Source organism: Gasterosteus aculeatus, chromosome 21 (assembly GCF_964276395.1).
Source record: "Gasterosteus aculeatus chromosome 21, fGasAcu3.hap1.1, whole genome shotgun sequence".
Lineage (NCBI taxonomy): Eukaryota > Metazoa > Chordata > Actinopteri > Perciformes > Gasterosteidae > Gasterosteus > Gasterosteus aculeatus.
In genome coordinates, this window is record NC_135708.1 from 2,133,338 (window position 1) to 2,153,642 (window position 20,305).

A 20,305-nucleotide genomic window follows, 5' to 3' on the forward strand; every position below is an offset into this window, starting at 1 on the left:
CCCTTTACACAAAGAATCCCCAAGTGCGGATGAGGGAGACGCAGCTGATTTCAGGTATACTATCCCAACTCAAGTGACTCACAGCCACATCTTGTTACAGAATCTGAAAATTAAGTTCCAATAATCCAGAAAAATGGGCTAGAAACACAAATTCTAAACTAACATTACATTACATTACATGTCATTTAGCGGACGCTTTTATCCAAAGCGACGTACAATAAGTGCATTCAACTATAGGGTACAAACTCAGGAGAACAAGAAACAAGAAAGTGCAATTTCCTCAAATAAGCCAATTTACAATTTGCTATAGATGAGTGACGTTACAAGTACAATTTAAGTGCTACAATTTGTTAGTCTTTAGTCGAGGTAGAGTCTGAAGAGGTGTGTCTTTAGTTTGCGGCGGAAGATGTAAAGGCTCTCTGCGGTCCTGGTGTCTTCAGAGAGCTCGTTCCACCATTTCGGCGCAAGGACAGCGAAGAGTCGAGATCTAGTCGAGTGTTTTGCTCTCAGTGAGGGAGGGACAAGTAGTTTTGCAGATGCAGAGCGGAGAGTGCGGGTTGGGATGTAGGGTTTGACCATGTCCTGGATGTAAGCTGGACCCGATCCATTCACAGCATGGTACGTGAGCACCAATGTTTTGAACTGGATGCGGGCGACCACCGGTAGCCAGTGAAGAGAGCGGAGGAGTGGAGTAGTGTGGGAGAATTTCGGAAGGTTGAAGACCAGTCGAGCTGCTGCATTCTGAATGAGCTGCAGAGGTCGAATGGCGGTGGCAGGGAGACCAGCCAGGAGGGAGTTGCAGTAGTCCAGGCGGGAGATGACAAGAGCCTGAATCAGTACCTGCGCTGCCTTCTGAGTGAGAAGGGGACGTATTCTCCTGAGTTCTCAAAGTTGACTGTCAGGTCCTGGGTAAGCGAATCTTTTCCGAGAAAGAGAAGTATTTCAGTCTTGTCGGGGTTGATTTTCAGATGGTGGGCGGACATCCACTGAGAGATATCAGTTAGACAGGCAGAGATCCGAGCCGCTACCTGGTTGTCCGAGTGAGGGAAGGAGAGAATTTGTTGGGTGTCATCGGCATAGCTGTGGTAGGAGAAGCCATGCGAGCAAATGACAGCGCCAAGAGAGTTGGTGTAAAGCGAAAACAGGAGGGGACCCAGCACGGAACCCTGAGGAACTCCAGTAGTAAGAGGACAAGGTTCCGACACAGATCCTCGCCAGGTTACCCGGTAGGTGCGGCCGTCGAGGTAGGACGAGAGAAGGGAGAGAGCAGAGCCTGTGACACCAAGTTCCTGAAGGGAGGAAATAAGGATCTGGTGGTTGACCGTGTCAAATGCAGCAGAGAGGTCCAGAAGGATGAGGACAGAGGAGAGAGAAGCGGCTCTAGCAGTGTGGAGGTGCTCAGAGACAGTAAGGAGAGCAGTCTCTGTGGAGTGGCCTGCCTTGAAACCTGTTATTATTATTAGTTTATTACTGTCATCATAAACCCAAATGACCAACTTTGCCTTTTCCTTGAAGTCTTTGTGCTTTCCCTCCTCACAGGTTTCTGCGGGTGGTGGTTGCATCTGACGGAGGTTACATCTGATGGAGGTTGTGCCTGCAGTGGTCCTGACTTACACCTGGCTTACTACTCTCAATATTAGAATAATTTCTGTCAAAGGATTTGAAAGCACTGTACATCTTTAAGTTGTTCATACTCTACACACCTACTTCCCTGCTGTTTTCCCCTCAGGTTTCTCCAGGTTGAACTGGTGGGGGTCAAGGAGGTTGTTACAGTGGAGATAAGAGGAGAGTTGATTAAAGATAGCACGTTCAAGGGTTTTGGACAAAAAGGGAAGAAGAGAGACCGGTCTGTAGTTGTTTTCTTCAGAAGGGTTGAGGGTGGGTTTCTTCAGGAGAGGGTTGACTCTTGCCTCCTTCAGAGAATTGGGAAAACAGCCAGATAACAGAGCGTTGTTGATGAGACAGGTGAGGAACGGAAGAAGGTCAGGTGCGATAGATTGTAGAAGATGTGATGGAATGGGTCAAGAGGGCAGGTGGTCGGACGGGCAGAGGTTACTAGGGTAAGAATTTGGTTAGGAGAGAGGGCGGTGAAAGAGGAAAGTGAGGGCGAAAGAGGTGAGGTCAGTGCGACGCGAGAAGTAGGAGGTGGGTTTGAGAAGGAGGAGCGTATGTCAGCTATTTTCTTGGTGAAGTAGTTGACAAAGTCTCCCGGAAGAAGGGTGGAGGGGGGAGGAGGGGTAGGGGGTTCGAGGAGATTTTGGCAGCAGAGATAGAAGCAGAAAACGAGGAGAGGAGAGATTGAAATTTAAGCAGGTCGTCAGGTCGTTTATATTTACGCCATCTCCTTTCCGACGCTCGCATGGTGGCTCTCATGGCACGGACCGGTTGAGACAGCCACGCAGCCGGAGGGGATTTGCCAGTCCGTCGTGTTGTAAGAGGGCAGAGAGAGTCTAGAGGAGGAAAGAGTTGAGAGGAGAGTCTCTGCAGCAGCGTTCGGATGCAAGAGTGAGAAGGAATCAGTTGAAGGGAGGGCTGATAGAACAGAGGATGCTAGGGAGGAGGCAGAGAGGGAGCGAATATTGCGACGAGCCGGTATAGAGTTAGTCAATGAGGGAGGTTTGTTAGTTATAGAGAGTGGAAGGGAGTAAGAGATGAAGAAGTGATCAGACACATGAAGTGGAGTTACAGAGAGGTTAGTGGTAGAGCAGTTTCTAGTAAAGATGTAGTCAAGGTGATTGCCGGCTTTGTGAGTAGGAGGAGAGGGACTGAGTGAAAGAGCGAAGAAAGAAAGTAGGTGTAAGAGGTCAGATGACTTCTCTGTCTGGATGTTGAAGTCACCCAGGAGGATGAGCGGAGGTCCATTTTCGGTGAAATTAGACAGGAGAATGTCCAGTTCTTCCAAGAAATGACCTAAGGAGCCTGGCGGACGGTAGAGGACAACGATGGTTAATTGTACCGGGTGAGTGATTGTTACAGCATGGAATTCAAAGGACAATGGGGTGGATGGTGGAAGAGGGTAGAGAGAAAAGCTCCATTTGGGTGAAATGAGTAGACCTGTGCCACCACCCCTACCAGTGGGCCTGGGAGTGTGGATGAAGGAGAAGGCGGAGGAGAGAGCGGCTGGGGTAGATGTGTTCTCAGGTGTGATCCAGGTCTCGGTCAGAGCGAGGAAGTCGAGTGACTGCTGGATAGCGAAGCCGAGATGAAGTCAGCCTTGCGAGTCGCTGACTGGCAGTTCCAGAGACCTCCTGTGACGAGGTGCTGGACATGTGTGGAGCGGGTGGGATGGGAGAGAGAGGAGAGGTTACGATAGAGAGCAGATCTAGCCCGAGGCCTGTAGTATCTGCGGGAAGAGATTCAAACAGGCACGGGTAAAGGGGTCAAACACATTATTAAAAATAGCAGAAGAAGGCGCCGCATTCAGCCGCCCCGAAGACCCCACGAAAGACTCCCTTGTCTTTGTTCCGCTCGTCTTGACTCCACGAAAGACTCCCTTGTCTTTGTTCCGCTCATCTTGACTCCACGAAAGACTCCCCGGTCTTTGTTCTGCTCGTCTTCGTGCTCCGAGGATAAGCTAACGCTTCCCACGATTTCTAGCTAAATACTCCCTCGTTAGTGGAAGTCGGCTGCGGCTGCGCTGGCCGCTCCCCCGAAACAACTTTCACTTTTAAACCATTTTGCAACGTCTTTTCAACGTCGGGCATAGACGTCTTTTAAACGTTGTTTCAACGGATAAATTGCTCGCTGGAAACTTACAAGTTACATACTTGTACATACATAGTCACAGTTGTCATGTTAACAGCCCTTAACAAGGACAAACACATTATTTTATTAATTTTCATTTTTTATAAATATAACACTATACATAAAACACTTTTCCTAATTAAAAACAATACAAAAATAAAATACATTATTCAGGGAAATGAACTATGGATTTAAAAGTGCAGAAACAACATTTCTGTGTTTGTAGACCATTTTTCTGGATTATTGGATCTTAATTTTCAGATTCTGTGACAAGATGTGGCTGTGAGTCACTTGAGTTGGGATAGTATACCTGAAATCAGCTGCGTCTCCCTCATCCTCACTTGAGGATTCTTTGTGTAAAGTGAGTCAGAGTGCACAGAACACCCCTCAATTGCAGATTCCTCTGGTTAACGTGTTTATTCAATTCAAACCATTTTATTTTGTTCAGCTTTGCAATCTGTAAACATGCAACATCCTGTCCCCAAACCCCAAAATGTAAAAAACCTTCAACCGGGAGAAACCTGAGGGGAAAACAGCAGAGAAGTAGGTGTGTAGAGTATGAACAATTTAAAGATGTACAGTACATCCAATTCCTACGACAGAAATTATTCTAATATTGTGGATTACTAAGCCAGGGGTAAGGCAGGACCAGTGCAGGGACAACCATCATCAGACGTAACCTCCGTCAGATGCAACCACCACCCGCAGAAACCACTGTATGGGTACAGCAACAATCTAACGCATTAGCAACACCAAACACACGAAAAATATTCTGGGATGTTTACTTTTGGTCCAGGTCATTATGCTGCAAGCTAGCATGCTAACTAGAAAACTACCTGCGCTAACGCTAACTAGCTTAACAAAAAGGGCCGTCTTTCCCGTATCGAGTCGGCAGCACAAGTAAAACACCCGGTTATAGTTCCAGGTGTTCTTCATCCAAACACTCGCGTACTTACAGAGCAGTGGAGCCGGTAGTCGTGGTTCTATCAGCCCGTTCATGTCGCTCTGCTGCCGTAACTTCGCCTCGTGCTGCGTCCGCTCGGAGCTCTGCAGGCGTCTAAGAACTCGCGCATGCGCGTTACAGATGTCAGCGGAGTTACGTGTTTACAAGTAATGTTTGAACCTGCCCGCATTATTATGTCTTAAACGCATCTTATTAACAGCACGCAGTCCGTAGTTTCATATTTATGACGTTTTAAGTGAAATATTAAATACGTTGAAATTACACCTTCGCGTAGTCCAAATTTCGCCGACCACTTCATTAATTATTATGAAAATCTTAACGTTAATATCGTCCATATTTCAACCTTACGTTACATCATGACACATATGCAAACAAATTGACGTTTTCTGGCACGTTGATGTTTCATCCCATTTTTAGCCGGTTGAAAAGACGTTGAAATGAGGTCTTAGACGTTCAGACCTCATTTCAACCCGATTTCAACCATATTTCAACGTTGAAATTACGTCTTGTGCTCACCGGGCTAACTTGTACTGCAGCCTCGTCTCCGTGCATTTGTATCGATTTAGATAACCCGCGTATAGGATACGACTATAACAGTGATTGTACATGTAGCATAAAGTCACAACATGCAGCATCCTGCGCTCTTTCATCATGAGCGACGCGATGCGGTTTACGTGCACGTACGCAACTTTTCTGTGACACACAACGTTTGGTGGCCACAACTATTTAGTGCTGACAGGCAGCTGTTTACTTACTATTCGCCGGCCCTCCGCTTCGCGTCACAAAACAGAGTAACACGAGTAACGAACTCGTTTCAATCTCAGTAATTGTAACTCCGTTAATTTATTTATAAAAATACTTTGTTACATGCTCGTTACCGCTAAAAGTAGTGGAATTACAGTAAAGCGTTACTTTGTAACACGGCCAGGACCCCTCCACATAGACACAGTAGTTGTTTGTGCCACGACAGTTTTATTCATATTATTGTTTGCTTCAGTTTCATTGTATCTCAGCATCTTTTTGTGATTCCATAGTCCGCTGCCTAAAGAGTGGTGCAAGGTGTGAAAGGGGATCAAGTTCCCGTATTGTGATTTAAACATGTTTTCATTTCTTTTTTATTTCAATACTGTACACATGACATCTGGGGTGTAACGCTCAAATCCTGTGAGAAGTTTTCCAGTCTTCTTCTCCTAACAGATTTCTTCCTATTTTCCCATTTCGGAGGGTTTTTTAGGGAGTTTTTGTTCTGTGGCAGGAAAGGTTTTGTGAGCGATGTCCAGATGTTCATGTTTGTGATATTTGATGAGGTAAATATCAGATGGTACATTTTTAGAGTAGTCATTCTAAATTGATGCATAGTTTGTGATTATTATGTCATCAAAAGAGTGGAATGTAATGGGAAAATTATATGTGACCCTTTTAAATGCTTCATTTGTATAACCAGTTTATTAGTTGCAAGTGCTTAGGTCACAAAGGCCCTGACATAAGAACTGATGTCTCCCACTTGGATTAGATGTTTCCAGCGGCATAGCTGTAGAGATTGAACAAAGTGTTTGTTACGTCTATGACCACCTTTGTTTTAGCATGTTGGGAGAGCAAGGACACGGTCAAAGAACTGACGTGTCACACATGGACAAGATGTTCCCAGTACCCTGACTGTAGATACTCAACAAGATGGTTAACGGTTTCTGTTGACGCCACCGATATCTAAACTTAGGTATAAGAACTGCCTCGATGTGTTGGGGGCAGAAGGAGGTTCTTGACAGTCTACTGACCACGTAGCTGTTGTGACCCTTTTTCCCTTGCAAGGAAATAAACGGAGAAAAGACATACTTGACTCAGAGCCTTTGTTTCTTACTTAACGATTGTCTGTGCAAAATCTTCCACCACATTATTACTGAACGAGATTCAAAAAACCGAGTCGGTAAAATGATCCGAATTTCCCATCACTACTGCGCATATCTCAAGTCATAACTTCCACTCTTTATCATTTGAACTTTGACCCTTCTTGTTTGTGTGGTAGAAATGGTTCCATAAGTCCACGAGGACAAAAGTCCACACATGAGCGCGTCATGAGAAAGAGGCGGTTTCACCTGTCACACATAAAGCAGGAGGTGAAGCGGCTCGGGGACTTTCCTCACTGCAGAAACAGCAGATTAAATCCATAATTCCCGTGAGAAGCGGCAGAGGTAAGACGTGTGTGTGTGTGTGTGTGTGTGTGTGTGTGTGTGTGTGTGTGTCTTTGCTGGCTCGCTGTGTGTTTCACAGTAACTCTGCAGGCTTTGTCTCACTCAATGATTCATAATCCACCGATTCGCTGCTGTTCTTTGGCTTCAAGCACCGACAAAATGTCCCACTCGGTCCAAAGGTTGTGGACAAACCTGCACGTCATATGTGACTCTTCCCCACCAGCTAAAGGTGTGTTTGGAGTATTTTAATGTGGATTCCAGCTTATTGTAGTCAGGACTCTGCCGAATAAAAAAAAGATAATGCGTTGATGTATTTTATCATGATATATACCCTAAATAATGGTTTCCGGTACTGGTTCTGGTCCGGTTTTACGTCCACATGTCGAGCCCACCATCACGTGTTTTGGTTCTGTGAGATTAAAAGTTCTTCTCTTTCCTCACATCTGTTTAAAAAGGTCGTGTTTATCAAAGTTGAAATGTGAATATGGTGGATAGAAAGTGTGGATTCATAGTTCTCACAGTGCCGACGTTTCCTGAAAGCAACACAGTTGAGGACACGCCCCCCACTTGATGCCACGCCCTCTAAGCAGATCAGGGCCAGAAGTCAGAGACAAAGCAGACGTCCTCTTTTACCCGGTAGTGATGGGAATTACGCCTCTTTTTAGAGAATCGGCTCTTTCGGCTCCCAAATGGCTCCTCTGATTTTTTGGTGCTTAAATTAATTAATCACCAACAATTATGTAAAATTATGCGCAATATGAATTAGTAATGTAAAAAAAACAGTCCATCGACTATACACTATTATTTATTCACTCTACAGAGTGATAAAAAATTTTTTTGTGCAAAAACAAACGTTTAACTATTTACAAATGAACTTAACTAACTTTTAATTATTTTAAACTTTTTAATACTTAACAAATTTAAAGTGAAACAACATACAGAAGCTTACAGAATCACACAACAAAATATAAATTAAAATGTGTAAAACAAAAAGAAAAAAAGTCAGCATGCAGAGTTTTGTCCTTCAGGGAAGATTTACATTGAGACCAAGTGGCTCCGCTTTGAGGGGCTGATCCTGTTTCTTCTCTCTGAAATTATCTGCCCTGTTTTGGAGAAGATAGAGATTTTAGTCTTGCAGACTCTACATTCTGCATTAGATGGATCAATGTCATTGACATGTGTCCAGATTTTGCTGCGTTTCCTGTTGACACTCACTTTCGTAACTTTTTTATGTTGTCATTTTGCATGCTGAGTTTTAGTGGCCTATATAGTGATTTAACATAAATAACGTCCTGATGGACCGCTGCCTCCTGCCAAAGGAAAGCGCTTAAAAGAAACACGACATTTATAGGATGAGAATTTAAAATGACGTCTCTTGACACGTTGTCTCAAGACAACAACACAAAGTGTCCCGTGAGAGTTTTAGTGTTGAGGTGAATGAGCTCTGTGTGTTTGTCCTGATGAAGATAATAATGTGTGAGCTCTCCCAGCAGGTTGGTGTGAAGGTGTGAAGGTGTGGACTCTGCTATGAATCAGGCTGAGGACCCAGAGGACGGAGTCCCTCCCTCTGAAGCCCCTCTGTGTGGGGAACATGACACCCAGACCAAAGCTCAGAGGTGAGAGGACCACCTCCAACTGTCCTCCACTCGTCTCCATGTCCCAATGTCTCTGACTCACTGACTCTGCTTCTAAATGTGTGACCAGGACCCATCAGAGACCAGGACCTGGACCTGGACCCAGCTGTGTGTCCATGAAGAGTAACCGGTCTATGGATCGTCCTCTAGACTTCAAGGATGTTGGTCCCCCTGTTGATGCAAGGTGAGGGTCTCAGGCTGATGATGAGGTGTTTCTACCAGACTCTCTGGTGGAGGTTCTGGGTTTCTTGCTCCAGGGCCCTTCAGCAGTGTTCAGTGAGGGAGGGAGAGCTCCATGGAGGACTTGGTGAGACCTGTTGGGACTAAACCAAACTGACTGGTAAAGAAAACAGTGAGCTGAAAGACTGAGCTGTTGATTCTCAGTGGGACCAGCAGGACCAGTAGACCTAAACCACTACAGGGAGTCATGTGGTCCACATCCAGACCTCACGTCATGGACCTTTACCTTGTTTTGGTCTCTGTGAGGACGGACACCATGTGAGCTGATGCTTCATGATTAGATGATGATGATGTGATGATGTAATCTCAGTGTTTCTTTCAGTTCACATCAGCAGAGAGGAAAGTCTCCTGAACCCAGATGTTTGTCCATGAAGAGTGATCGGTCTATTGGTCATTGGATCAACTTCAAAGATGGACGCCGTTCTTATGACACAGAGTAAGTAGGGCCCTATAAAATCTGTTTCTTGTCTTAGGCGATGGTCCGGTTGACGGGGGGCCGTCATTTCCAAGCGGGCGCTGCTGCCTGGAGGAACGCTGTGGTCTAAAAGGTCTAACACAGGGGAGCCCACACTTTATCAGCTCGCAAGCTACTTGTCATTCAACGCTTCAATCCAAGTCATGGCGATCGCCCGAATAATAACAACGAGCAGCAGCGGTAACCAAGGGAACAACAGCGCTGCAGACCGGGAGCACAAAACGAATCCATGTAAAGAAACAAGCAACAATAAGTTACTGCAGACGTTCTTGGTCGTTACCTCACTCCATGACTTGCACTGATGCATGCGTGGTGACCTGACGTGGTTCTTTCTTCAATGTTAGGTGATCTACCAGCACTGCGTTGGTGAAGGACCAGGGGCCTCATTTATAAACGTTGCGTACGCACAAAAGAAGGCGTACGCCGCTCTCTACGCAATAATTGGTATTTATAAAAAGCAAACTTGACGGAAAAATGTCCTTCACGCAAGCTCGGACCCACGCGTACGCACAAAAACGGGTGAAATGAGAACCGTCGGCAAATGCAAGAAACACGCAAACGTGTGTGAAAGTGTGTAAAACTAGACTGTTGTTAAAGAAATGCAAATACTGCCTCTCATAAATAACACAAACACCCGTTTGATCTGCAGCGTAAAACAAACAGAAATACAAATTAACACTTTTTCAAAAAGAAAAGTGAAATATGTTCTGCAATAATATCGGCATGTTATTAAATTCATCCTCTAAACACAGCTGTTGCTTGTCAGATGGAATCAGACGGACGGTAATAAAACGCCATGATGCCGTCACAATGCGTAATGACGCTGATGGCTGATCTTCGCTCTTAGAAGACGTGGCACATGGAAGGATTGGCGCTGTAGTGCAGCGCACCATCGGCCTGTTTAAGGGCAGATGGCGCTGCCTCGACTGCGCTGGAGGGAGGTTGTTGTTTACTCCTGAAAAGGTGTGAAACATCGTGCTGCGTGTGCTGTGCTACATAATGTGGCACAGCTTCCAAACGCGCCTCGACCCCCTGACGCCGATGTTGGCCCAGACCCTGTCCCCGATCCCCAATCACTGCTGCCAGTCTCTCATCAAGAGGGGACAGCTCCGGTGTCCCCTTTACCCCCCGTGGAGACACACCTTGGCGATGGCGCGCTAAACGCTTTTTTGCATCCACTTTGATGTCAGACCAGTTTTTCTTTATTTGGGTCCGAGGTTGTGGGGCTGCAGCGTTGCTCTGCAACCTTTTGCCCCTCAGGTGCCTTGTTGGCATCAGTGATGTCCACACTGTGTCCTCCAAAGAGCATCTTACTTCTCCTTCCCACCTCCCAATGATCATTTCCACTGAAGCCGCAAAAGCGGCGCTGCATTTAGAATTGATTGTGATTTATTAAGGGAAACTGCGTAGGACGTTTTATAAGTCTGATTGTTTCTGTACGCACCCATCATCTAACTGGACTCCAGGGGGGGGTGTGTTTAAGTGTGAATCATTGACTGTGAACATCCTCAGATGTGAACACAATGTGAGCGAGTTCCTCCACATCAGGATCAGCAGAGGTCACATCTGGAGACAGCTGCAGGTTTCTGGAGACAGATGACTGGGACTGAACATGTGATTAGAATAAGCTCAGTGCTCTGTGGACCAGCTGACGTGGTCTCTGGACTCCAAGCAGAAGTTTGGACACAGTATCGTCAGTAGACTCTGTGAAAAGGTCCAAAGACTAGTTTCAGAAGATCTAAGGAGACTTCTAGAGGTCAGGGGACGGACTAAAGAGGTTTGGAGTAGTTCCATAGGACTTTGGACAAGATGCAGAGGTCTGCAGACGTTGTTTTTATGACCCACAGTAAGAACTAAAACCAGATGAAACTGATGACTAACTGTCACTCAACTAATAAACTGTCCGTCATCATCGACAGTCTGCAGCATCTGGTTTCCATCATGATCAATCAAGACAGAAGCCAATATCTTTACCTAATGTTGTATTGGTGTTGATGGTCCAAACACCATGTGAGCTGATGGTTCATGTTCCTCCACAGAGAGGACCAGGAGAGCTCAGAGGTTCCCACAAGTCCGTCTGCCCAGCAGCATCAAACACACCTGGACTCCATCTTCATGGTGTGTACATGAACAACTACTTTAACATCTCTCAGTTCACCATCATCTCCATGCTGCACTTTGTAGACCAGTGGATTGTCCGTCCGTCTAACATGGACCTGATGGTGGCTTCCATGTTCTACTTGGTGTCATTCATAGAATGTTCTGTTCCAGCTGCTGGAGGAGAACATCCTCACTTTTGTGAAGAACGAGCTGAAGAAGATCCAGAAGGTTTTGAGTTCAGATTACCCAGAATGCTTAGAGAAAGAGGATGAGGAGGAGCTGGATGAAGAGCAGAGGAGGAGCAGAGAGGCCTTTGTGAAGATCTTGGTGCACTTCCTGAGGAGAATGAAGCAGGAGGAGCTGGCTGACCGTATGCAGAGCAGTAAGAGGATTTCTTTACAGACTTACCATGCTGATAAATGAGACCTTCACTAATGTCTCAAGAGATGGACAGAATATATTCATAGTCATTCTCTGAGGAAAGGACATGTTGAAATCTATTCTGTGACTTATTGATCTTCTTTGTTGTCTTCATTGAGGACTTCTTCCTGCAGATTGTCAGCATGAACTCAAATCCAAACTGAAGAAGAAGTTCCAGTGTGTGTTTGAGGGGATCGCTAAAGCAGGAAACCCAACCCTTCTGAATGAGATCTACACAGAGCTCTACATCACAGAGGGAGGGACTGCAGAGGTCAATGAAGAACATGAGGTCAGACAGATTGAAACAGCATCCAGAAGAACAGCCAGACCAGAAACAACCATAAGACTAGAAGACCTCCTCAAAGCCTCAGCTGGAGGAGAGGAACCAATCAGAACAGTGATGACTAAGGGAGTGGCTGGCATTGGGAAAACAGTCTTAACACAGAAGTTCACTCTGGACTGGGCTGAAGACAAAGACCACCAGGACACACAGTTCACATTTCCATTCACCTTCAGAGAGCTGAATGTGCTGAGAGGGAAGAAGTTCAGCTTGGTGGAACTTGTTCATCATTTCTTCAGTGAAACCAGAGCAGCAGGAATCTGCAGGTTTGAAGAGTTCCAGGTCGTGTTCATCTTTGACGGTCTGGATGAGTGTCGACTTCCTCTGGACTTCCACAACAATGAGATCTTGACTGATGTCACAGAGTCGGCCTCAGTGGATGTGCTCCTCACAAACCTCATCAGGGGGAAGCTGCTTCCCTCTGCTCGCCTCTGGATAACCACACGACCTGCAGCAGCATATCAGATCCCTCCTGAGTGCGTTTGCATGGTGACAGAGGTCAGAGGGTTCACTGACCGCCAGAAGGAGGAGTACTTCAGGAAGAGGTTCACAGATAAGAAGCAGGCCAGCAGGATCATCTCTCACATCAAGACCTCGCGAAGCCTCCACATCATGTGTCACATCCCAGTCTTCTGCTGGATCACTGCTACAGTTCTGGAGGAGGTGTTGAAGACCAGAGAGGGAGGAGAGCTGCCCAAGACCCTGACTGAGCTGTACATCCACTTCCTGGTGGTTCAGTCCAAAGTGAAGAAGGTCAAGTACGATGGAGGAGCTGAGACGGATCCACACTGGAGTCCAGAGAGCAGGAAGATGATCGAGTCTCTGGGAAAACTGGCCTTCGATCAGCTGCAGAAAGGCAACCTGATCTTCTATGAATCCGACCTGACAGAGTGTGGCATCGATATCAGAGCAGCCTCAGTATACTCAGGAGTGTTCACTCAGATCTTTAGAGAGGAGAGCGGACTGTACCAGGACAAGGTCTTCTGCTTCGTCCATCTGAGTGTTCAGGAGTTTCTGGCTGGTCTTCATGTCCATCTGACCTTCTTCAGCTCTGGTGTCAATCTGCTGTCAGAAGAACAAACAACCTCGCCGGTGTCTAAAGTCTCTAAAGACGAACCTGAACCAAAGCGTCTCTACCAGAGGGCTGTGGACGAGGCCTTACAGAGTCCTAATGGACACCTGGACTTGTTCCTCCGCTTCCTCCTGGGTCTTTCCCTGGAGACCAATCAGACTCTCCTACGAGGTCTGCTGACACAGACAGGAAGTTCACAGACCAATCAGGAGACCGTCCAGTACATCAAGGGGAAGATCAGTGAGGATGTATCTCCAGAGAAAAGCATCAATCTGTTCCACTGTCTGAATGAACTGAATGATGGTTCTCTAGTGGAGGAGATCCAACAGTTCCTTAGATCAGGACGTCTCTCCACAGATAAACTGTCTCCTGCTCAGTGGTCAGCTCTGGTCTTCATTTTACTGTCATCAGAAGAAGATCTGGAGGTGTTTGACCTGAAGAAATACTCTGCTTCAGAAGAGGCTCTTCTGAGGCTGCTGCCAGTGGTCAAAGCCTACAACAAAGTTCTGTAAGTACAGAGAGAGTTAATTCATACATCAGAACTTAAATATGCTGCCATCTTTTATACTTACTGCTTCTTCTTCATCCTTCTCTTCAGACTGAGTGACTGTAACCTCTCAGAGAGAAGCTGTGACGCTCTGTCCTCAGTTCTCAGCTCCCAGTCCTCTAGTCTGAGAGAGCTGGATCTGAGTAACAACCACCTGCAGGATTCAGGAGTAAAGCTGCTTTCTGCTGGACTGAAGAGTCCACACCGTGAACTAGAGACTCTCAGGTCAGGATTCAATTAATGTCCACTTGGTGTCTTTATTTACATCCATGGTACATTAATGACTTTCATAAGATTCTTTCTGCTTCCATGATTTAAATCAAATATGTATTTTCCAAATATTTTCAGGGAAATGTGTTTATTTTTTTAAACTTTTTTTTTGACAATTTTCCAATGTAAATATTTGACATTATAGAGTTAGTAGTAATGTTATCAGGTTGTTGATATACATTAGTGGGTGTTTAGTTGTGACTGGAAACCAGTCAGTAACCATGTTAATGTGACCCCTCTGTACCTGATAGGATCTCAGTATTGCAGTGACCTTCCAGCCCTCACAGCTCCCTCAGATCATGTGACATGTGTCTTATTCTGTGTGTCTGCAGGCTGTCAGGCTGTCTGATCACAGAGGAAGGCTGTGCTTCTCTGGCCTCAGCTCTGAGCTCCAACCCCTCCCATCTGAGAGAGCTGGACCTGAGCTACAATCATCCAAGAGACTCAAAAATGAAGCTGCTGTCTGCTGGACTGGAGGACCCTCACTGGAGACTGGAGACTCTCAGGTATGAAGAGGCTGCAGCCACAGACCATCAGTCTGGTAGAGGAGGTAGAGCTGGAAACCTTTTCTCTGTCCCACTGTCAGCCTGGTTAATAAGACCCTGACACACCAAGCTTACCTCAAACTACCAGAGACTCATCTAACTGTTTGTGTCCCACATGAGACCATCGACACAGACAGAAGTAGTGAGGAACAGTAGCCAGGATGAGCCTGAACAGGGAGGAAGGTGATGAAAGCCTTTTTTCTCTGGAGCTTTGTCTTGTCTCCACGTTATAAGAGAGGACAGTGTCTCCTGACACGTTGGTGGCATCATGGTGGGTTGATATGAGTCAACGTGGTCACGCTGCAGGTTTGTGGGCTCTTAACAACTCAAACAACACTTGGATGTTTAGATGCTGGTCCCCTGCCTCCAGTGTATGTTTGTCCTTTAGTCCAGAAATGATTATTAAGAGACAAACAGTCAGTTCAAAGCGTCTCGGTGGATCATCACAGGAGGAACGTTTGGTGTTTTAAAGGAGTTCAGCTTCACCTGCTTTTGGTGCTTTGCACTGAGAGACGGTTCCCTGGATGATAAGAGTGGACTTGTTGAAGCTACAGGTGACAGTTGGCCACAGACGCTCAGTGAAGAACCAACAGCTGATGGTGGACCTGGAATTAGTATCAACTATATCGTAGAAATGAACAGAACATACCAAAAAAAACATTCAGAAAAATGTTGCCATCCGGATGGAGTGAATGTGATTGTGGTCGGATGAGATGTATGAACATTTAGCATCCAGACACCCGATTGGTTTTCTCCGCCATGCGCCTGCAGATCAGAGCGACGGCGGGTGTGAAAAGTGGTCGGTGGAAGGATCCTTTGTCAGAAGCCACAAGCCGATCTCAGTTGGTATTTAGCGACATGGACCCTCCTCCTCCTCCTCATGCAGATTCCATGTAACGTTACATGAGGACCTTCATGACCATGTGTTTGTTGTTTTCTACTTTAAAGAGAATCTGCCACAACACAGAGACTTGCAAGTAGCGCAGCGCCTTAAATAAAGTGACGTGGGTCTTTATGTGGCTTTAGAAATGAACACAAAGGGATTCTGTATTTGCTCATAGAGTCTGAAAAACGGGTTATTTGGCCGATGTTTTGATAAGCGACCGAAGCCAGTTCAGTGTTTCCATCATTATAACAGGGGTGCCCCCCCATGAAGTAGTACAACGGGGAGACACTGCAGTCCACCTGATCAATGGGACAACGTGGACGTCCTCCGACTGGCGTCATTCAGCCTCACTGGAAAATGGCTTCTGCTTTTATGTGTTACAGTTGTGTGATAAAGTGTTTGCTGCCTTCCTGATTCCTCATTTCTTTCATGTTCAGGCATGAAAATCCCTCACCTTTTTTGGGGGGGGGGGGTATGGCAGCAAATCACTGTCAAAATTCCAGAGCGCAAATCGGGTTGATGCGTAAATCAAACATCCGCGAGCAAATAAATAAATAAATAAATGTCTCTCTTGAGACGGACATTTAAACGTGAACTTCGTTGCTCACGAGGAGAATCTCTGCTCGCGCTCGAAGGAGTTTTCTACGCGCTCGCTGTTGTTCTTTCTGACAGTGAGGGGGCGGAGACAGTCACATGGTCTCTACACCTGATTGGTTACAAACCCCGTCTTTGGATTGGCTGGAGTGATGCATTCACACAACTTCAGAAGCCCATTTCCGCACTGAAGAAAGGGGATAGAAAGTCTAAATTATGAGATAAAACGTTGTGAAAACACAAACGCCACCTTTATGTAACCGTAGTGGAGCGTAGATGACAACCAGCTACAAGCATCATTTACCATCATTACCGGCACATTAAGACCGATGCGTCCAGCTGAAGACATTCAGTCACTTGAATATCCAGAAGAATATGGAAGAGATTCCACTGACAAGTGCTACAGGCGGAATATGTGGGGGGACGGTTACAGGCCAGTGACTTTCTATTCAGAATGTTGGTCCCTGGGACAAAACCAGCTGAAAACCCCTAGAGGGGAAACATCCGTCTCACCTTTTTCACCCGTGACCCGTTTTCATGCCTGCATGTCACACTTAAATGTTTCAGATCATCAAACGAATGTAAATATTAGACACAGATAACGCAAGTAAACACAAAATGCAGTTTTTATCATTAAGGGGAGAAAATAATCCAAACCTAAATGGCCCTGTGTGAAAAAGTGATGAAAACATAAATGAAGTGAGGTTCATCACGTCTTTGGAAAGCCCAGTTCCATTTCTCCAGCCACAGCCGTTCTCAATCTAGAAATCACTTAAATAGGAGCTGCCTGACAAAGTGAAGTAGACCACAAGATCCTCACAAGCGAGACATCAGGCTGCGATCCAAAGAAATTCAGGAACAAACGAGGAACAAAGTCATTGAGATCCATCAGTGTGGAAAAGGTGACAAAGCCATTTGTAAAGTTTTGGGACTCCAGCGAACCACAGGGAGAGACATTGTCCACAAATGGGGACAACATGGAAACATGCACATTGTGTGAATACTGAATGGTCTGTATCTGCTTTATCTTTATGAAACAGTTTAATGTGAATGTTCCTTTGCACACGTCCCATGAAGCTTGATCTGTAGCATGACGTCATTTCTCCCGTTTGAATTCACATCTGGTGAAAGTACAGTGACAGGTCCATTTTTTATTTGTTATCCATTCATCTTCTTCATGAATATATTCCAGCACCTCGTCGCTGTGTGACGCCTGACTGACAGTCTGTGGTCGTCTGTAAGTAGTGGTAGAAGAAGAAGAGGTGGTCCATGTGGACATGAAGGACAAAGCTGTGTGTGAGAGTGATGTAATGTCCATGTCTCCATGCTGCTCTGACCCCCCTCCTCCTTTCAGGGTGGAGCCTGATGGAGTCCGATGGTTGAGACCAGGTCTGAGGAAGTGTAAGTGTGCTTTGATTCATGAAGATTCAACCATCTTCACACTGTGACATCACTCATTCACCTCTGTGACGTCATCATCAACGTGTCAGTAGATGAACACATGATTAATAACTGCAGCTGTATTGTGTCTTGTTCTCTCATCAGATTCCTGTGAACTCACAATCGACACAAACACAGTAAACACACAACTCAAACTGTCTGACAACAACAGGAAGGTGACACATCTGAAGGAGGAGGATCAGTCATATCCTGATCATCCAGACAGATTTGACTACTGTCCTCAGCTGCTGTGTAGAACTGGTCTGACTGGTCGCTGTTACTGGGAGGTCGAGTGGAGAGGAAGAGTTAATGTATCAGTGAGTTACAGAGGAATCAGGAGGAAAGGAAACAGTTATGACTGTTTGTTTGGATACAATGATCAGTCCTGGAGTCTGATCTGCTCTGATGGAGGTTACTCTGTCCGTCACAATAATGCAGTAACATTCATCACCTCCTCCTCCTCCTCCTCCTCTGGTAGACTAGCAGTGTATGTGGACTGTCCTGCTGGCTCTCTGTCCTTCTACAGAGTCTCCTCTGACACACTGATCCACCTCCACACCTTCAGCACCACATTCACTGAACCTCTTTATCCTGGGTTCAGGTTCTGGTTCAGTCCTGGTTCCTCAGTGTCTCTGTGTCCTCTGCAGGAGGGAGAGTCTCCTCCTGGTGGAGAACCTTCCTCTCTGCTCACCACATAGTTCAGTCTGTACAGCTGATGGTGGTTCATGTGGGTGTAGATGCAGGTGGAGCAGGTGAGGGGTACCTGAGCTGGTCTGGACTCTGGGGGGTCCACAGCTCTCTGGGACTCAGATGGAAGTGTGAAAGAGCTCAGCTTAATGCTGCTGTGCTCCTTCAATCAATAGATGATCATTTAGATATTGGCTCCTAATTAGGCTTTAATCTTCATCTTTATGTGTTCAAGAAGACATTTTATAAGACGCTCTTTCATCTGTCCCCCCATATGAGACAAATGTGTCCTTATGTGTGTGTGCGCTTCATCAGCAATAATAAAAACAAGGTGAAGAAGGAAAATATGAATGTGTAATTCTTTTTGAGCCCATTTTAACTTCAAATCTTTCTTAATCTGTTGAGTGAAATCAAATCTAATTTCACATAATCAGGTTTGTTTTGAACAAGAAGCTTTTTAATGGTTCAGCAAACCTCTCAAGGAAATATTGAATATGCGTTACTTGTGTTTTTATTCCCTATAATGTCATTTACAACATTTACTCCATGTGTTACTTTAACAGAAATAGAATTGTTTGGCTCTAATGTTAATAAATGACTTTTATTGGAAACAACTGTACATGTTTAAACATGCCATCAAATAAAGATGCTTTCAACACGCTGTATTATTTCTTTTGACATGAAATACTCTGATCCTTTTTAAAGATGCTGTACTATTGACTTTTGTACTATTTCCTCCATAATATCTGTATTTATTCTACAGCCCTGTTGCTGTGTCAATAGCACAGAGGAAACATTGGTGGTGCAGCATGTTGAAGAAGGAAGTGAGTAAATAAAGAAATGAGTAATGAATAAGTTGCTTTATTAACCTTATTAACCTTCACGCAGAGCCGTCTCACAACAACACAAACTACTGAGCTCGCTACTTCAGGTGCAACTTGAAGCTTTCATTCTGCACCAAATATCACACTTAAGTCACCACGTTCATTGCATTGAACGTTGTGTCAATGCAATGAGCTTCATGGCCTCTTAACCTCTTGTGAGTGCTTATGAGTGACTACAGCTGGTGACTCTGAGGCCATTTAAATAGAGCTCATTGGATACAAACGCCCACAAACGCTACAATGGGAAAGTCAAAGGAGCTCAGCATGGATCTGACAAAGCGAATCATCGACTTGAACAAGTCTGGAATGTGACTTGGAGCCATTTCAAAGCAGCTGCAGGTCCCAAGAGCAACAGTGCAAACAGTAGTTTGTGAGTATAAAGAGCACGACGCTGTTTTGTCACCATCAGGAAGAAAACACAAGCTATCACCTGCTGCTGAGAGAACATTGGTCAGGAGGGGGAAGAGTCAACAGAGAACCACCAAAATGCAGATCTGCCAAGAAGTAGAAGCTGCTGGAACACAGTGTCCATGTCCACAGTCGTGTTTGGCGTCTCCATGGACTGAGAGGCTGCCATGCAGGAAGGAAGCTCTTGCTCCAAAAGCGCCACCTTAAGGCTCGACTGAAGTTTGCTGCTGATCACGTGGACCAAGATGAGACCTTCTGGAGGAAAGTTCTGTGGTCAGACGAAACCAAAAAATGAATGAACTAACGCAGGTCAGCTGTTCTGGAAGCGGATACTCAGAGTAAGTCAACTCGGAGTTCAGGGATAGACTCAGAGTTTGTTGAACCTCCTTTCTGGAATACCCCCCATGTCTACCGCCAAGCACGGTGGTGGTGGTATTATGCTGCCAGTGGATCTGGTGCTGGTGGATGTGAACAATGCTGAAGAAACAAGTACATGTCAGAGAGCCATCACATTTAACTGAACAGCACCAATTCTGTTGTCCAGAGGAGCGGTCAAAGATTCAACGAGAAGCTTGTGGACGGCCACCAAAAGCGCCTAATAGAAGTGAAAATGGCCAAGGGACATGTGACCAAATATTATCACTGCTGTATGTATATTTTTGACCCAGCGGATTCTGTCATGTTCTCTGTTAACCCATAATTAAGTCCTAAAAGAACCAAACCTCATGAATGTTGTTGTGACAGAGTGATTGGAACAGATTCTTCTATCAGAGGAAAATCAGACTTGTAGGAATAAGGGGAAACTCAAGGAGAGCCATGACATCATGTTCTTTACAAGTGTATGTAAACGTGTGACCACAGCTGTA

The 20,305-nt window shown here is 45.5% G+C and overlaps 2 protein-coding genes across 2 annotated transcripts in view; both read left to right on the forward strand.

The window, feature by feature from the left end:
* The window catches only part of LOC144390233 (uncharacterized), a 145,473-nt gene that overhangs the window by 60,463 nt on the left and 64,705 nt on the right, over positions 1-20,305 (forward strand). The gene's annotated exons all lie outside the window — the stretch shown is intronic.
* On the forward strand, positions 8,166-18,805 carry LOC120811372 (protein NLRC3-like). Its single transcript, XM_078096772.1, has 7 exons — positions 8,166-8,715; positions 9,094-9,207; positions 11,286-11,364; positions 11,518-11,728; positions 11,886-13,686; positions 13,777-13,950; positions 14,328-18,805. The coding sequence occupies exons 1-7, from the start codon at positions 8,648-8,650 to the stop codon at positions 14,599-14,601; spliced, it is 2,721 nt and encodes a 906-aa protein (XP_077952898.1). The 5' UTR covers positions 8,166-8,647; the 3' UTR covers positions 14,602-18,805.

Excerpts from the sequence above, each read along its gene's own strand:
- LOC120811372 (XM_078096772.1), top strand. The coding sequence starts at position 8,648 with ATGAAGAGTAACCGGTCTATGGATCGTCCTCTAGACTTCAAGGATGTT. Across the intron at positions 9,208-11,285 it reads CGCCGTTCTTATGACACAGA|AGAGGACCAGGAGAGCTCAG; the intron begins GTAAGTAGGGCC and ends GTTCCTCCACAG. Across the intron at positions 13,687-13,776 it reads AAAGCCTACAACAAAGTTCT|ACTGAGTGACTGTAACCTCT; the intron begins GTAAGTACAGAG and ends CCTTCTCTTCAG.